Source organism: Acanthamoeba castellanii (assembly GCF_000313135.1).
Source record: "Acanthamoeba castellanii str. Neff unplaced genomic scaffold scf7180000084713, whole genome shotgun sequence".
Lineage (NCBI taxonomy): Eukaryota > Discosea > Longamoebia > Acanthamoebidae > Acanthamoeba > Acanthamoeba castellanii.
In genome coordinates, this window is record NW_004457429.1 from 9,002 (window position 1) to 12,280 (window position 3,279).

Below are 3,279 nucleotides of genomic sequence, written 5' to 3' on the forward strand. Positions count from 1 at the left end.
TGAAGATGGTGGGCACCGGTCACCAACCGGATGGCAGCAGCGAGCTGCTGGCAAGGTCTGTTGCGTGTTTGGCGTGAGCGTGGCTGGGCGATGCGGGCACAGCCGAGGCCAGAGCGAGCAAACGGGGATTTTTTTTATTCGTTATTTTTTTTGAATGATAGAGAATTACGGAACGCGGAAAGCACTGTGCTATTGCCACTGCTTCTCCCGCACCCAAGGCCATGTGAGAGCCTTCACGTGAGGGGCACCATCGATGTTGTACTTTGATGGCTCTTGACGAAAACTTGCCACAACCCAACCAGACCTTAAACATAAAAAATGAGGTATATCATACCAATAAATAATAAAAATAGGGCTCCCGAGGAATAATTTTTGGTTCGGCACTTTTCTTTATTTTTCTCTTAGCGCCGCCATCATCGTGCACGACGCCCCTCCCATCATCGATGGCCGCCCCCACCGCACCACCCAACACCTCCCTCGTCCCCACCGCCGATGCATCCTCCTCCTCCTCCTCCCCCTCACCCCTCGCTGCCACGCCAAACGACGATTCCCCGATCGCATCTCTCTCAAACATTCGCCATCATTTCAATCTCATGGCCATCTCTGGTGCCGTGGAGAGCAGGATCATCGAGCTGGAGCGTCAGATCGAATGGGAGAGAAAGGAGAAAGAGGAGCTGCGAGCCAAGTACGTCAGCAATCTCGAGGAGATGGAGAGAAAGCATCAGAAGAAGATCAAGGAGATGAAGAAGGAGATGCAGCAGCTGAGGTTGCAGCTCAAAGAGAGCAACAAGCGAGTGCGGGTGCTGGAGGGCGGCCTCGGTGAGATGAAGAAGCTCCATCAAGACGAGATGAACGATCTTCGAAAGGAGATGAACAAGATGGTGGCAAGAGAGCGGCGCAAACAACACCGCCTTCTCTGCGGATCGGTTGGGTACAATTACATAAGGGCCGCAAGTACGCTCCGCCTCCTCTTCCCACCCAGATCCACCCGCCATCTTTTTCTCACGCCCACCCCCTCCACTACGCGTACACACGTGCGCGATACAGTCGAATACGTCTTCCACAATCGACACGACCTTGATCAGTTGATGGAACGACTGCACAGCATCGAGGGCATCCGAGCCGAGATGGGCGAGGCCGACGAGGCGCGATGGAGGGAGTTCGAGAGGACCTACTACTCTCCCATGTACGACGACGTCCTAAGGAGGCTGACGAGAGATCGGGTCGACATCGCGCATCCTACAACGGAGGACGACGACGAGGATAGCGAGGTCGTTGCCCCCAAGAGGATGCAGGAGATCATCGCGGATGTCTACAAGCAAAAGGACAATCGGTCCCTGCGCGACAGTGCGGTGAAGCTGGTTCACTCTCTGGACATTCTGCGCCGTGCGTTGGGTAGGGAGGATCTGTTGGAGTGAACGAGCCCTCTTCTGAATTAAAACCCGTCACAGAGTAACACGCAGGCACACCAACGACTCTTGGGACGGTGCCTCATCACATTCTTGTCCCACGGGTTTTCAAAAGGAAATGTCCATCGATAGGCCTGGCGGGCAGTCATTGGCGCGAACCCACCAGAGCACCTCGAGATGGCCTCCGCGGGCCGCATATGCGCACGTCCACCAGTCCCACAGGCACCCATTGGCACGAGCCCACTGGAGCACCTCGAGATGGCCTCCGCGGGCCGCACTCGAGCACGTACTCTCGTCCCATGGGCAGCCCTCGGCGTGAGCCCACCTCGAGATTGCCTCCCCTGGCCGCCTGTAGAAGGAGCTCCTTCACCTCAGTTTTGAGTAATTGCGCCTGTAGTTTGAGATTACTGTGAGTGTAAGCATGACACTGAACATCAGCAGTATTGGCGGCGTGATATATAGAGACAAACTTACTTTCTGTTGCAGTTCTTTTTGCTCAAGGTGGAGCGATTGGAACCTTACCAGCAGCGACCCTGATGATAGGAACTGGCACGCTCCCTCATGCACAGGCATCTCACTCTGTGCAAGCTTGAGCTCGCAACCTGCATCCATCGCTCGATCTCTCAATACCTGAAGGACCAACACTTCCATCTTCAAACGATTAAAACCTCTCCGTCACATGTTTTAGGCAAGTCAGGGCAGCAAAGGGGCGAGTGGTCCATCTCCAAGGTTAAAGCATAACCTTGTTACCTCGGTGATTTGCAGACGTGAAGCATGGTTTTCATCCAAAACGTTTGATTGAAGGTGATGAGGCTTATCCACGACTGATGGGGAGGATCTGGGGAGATAGGTAAGTGTACGCCAAATCAAGAAACCCGAGTTGATCAGAAATCCTTCAAATTCCTCGAATCCTTCGCATGGGCGAGCGGGGAGAGCGACAAAATAATTGTGCCTCGCAGCTGCCGCCAGCGCTACACTGTCCTTATTGGAGAACGGGCTCAGGCTCGGTGGGCTCGGGGTCGGTCTTGGTCTCGGGATGCCAACAATGACAAGACTTCCACTTATCAAAGCATGGGAAATGCCCTCGCACACTTTCCAGCGCGGACTTCTTTGTCTCTTCTTCTTGTTGTTGTTGATGATGCCACACCTGGTCCCACGTGTACCCCCCTGACTCCACGAACCCTGCACACACAACACAACCCATGTTTGATTCGTTCATCTCCATCCATCCATCCATCCATCCATCCATCCATCCATCCATCCATCCATCCATCCATCCATCCATCCATCCATCCATCCATCCATCCATCCATCCATCCATCCATCCATCCATCCATCCATCCATCCATCCATCCCCGTGCGCGACAGAGAGATCAAGGAGGGCATGAGCGTGTGTGCGTCCATGCATACCCTTGAGGATGCGTCGCCGTTTGGTGACGTTGGCGCTCTCCATGCAGGCGCAGTACTCCTCCTCATCCATTATGGGGAGGCCAGCTTGTCGCAGCGTGGCAAGGTCAGGCGTGGCCAGGGGGTTGGGCGTGATCATCTTCGTGACAGCCCGGTGCGTGGCATTCTCCAACAGCTTGGTGATCACACTGCACGTCTGGATCAACGTGATGGCTCAAAGAGACACAATTCGCTCAATGACTTGAAAACAATGGCTCCGAGGTCCCCCAGCGACCTGAGATCTCCATATTGGACGCTCACCCCCTTTCAACAAACATTCCGGATTGCAGTGTATCAGTGGTCGTGGAGCAACGGACGATTACATCGGCATGTACTCTGGAATTCAATTCAGAAGTCGTCCCCCATGTGTTTGTTTGTTTCAGCCCGGAGGTGCCCGCATGGGCGGGGCAAGAAGGGGGAAAAA

General features: G+C 54.4%; 1 protein-coding gene across 1 annotated transcript; it reads left to right on the forward strand.

The window, feature by feature from the left end:
* Nucleotides 1–593: 593 nt before the first annotated feature.
* ACA1_146280 (uncharacterized protein) lies at nucleotides 594–1,418 on the forward strand (the record flags this gene model as incomplete). Its single annotated transcript, XM_004338469.1, has 2 exons — nucleotides 594–954; nucleotides 1,048–1,418. The coding sequence occupies 2 exons, from the start codon at nucleotides 594–596 to the stop codon at nucleotides 1,416–1,418; spliced, it is 732 nt and encodes a 243-aa protein (XP_004338517.1).
* Between the last annotated feature and the right edge of the window lie 1,861 nt (nucleotides 1,419–3,279).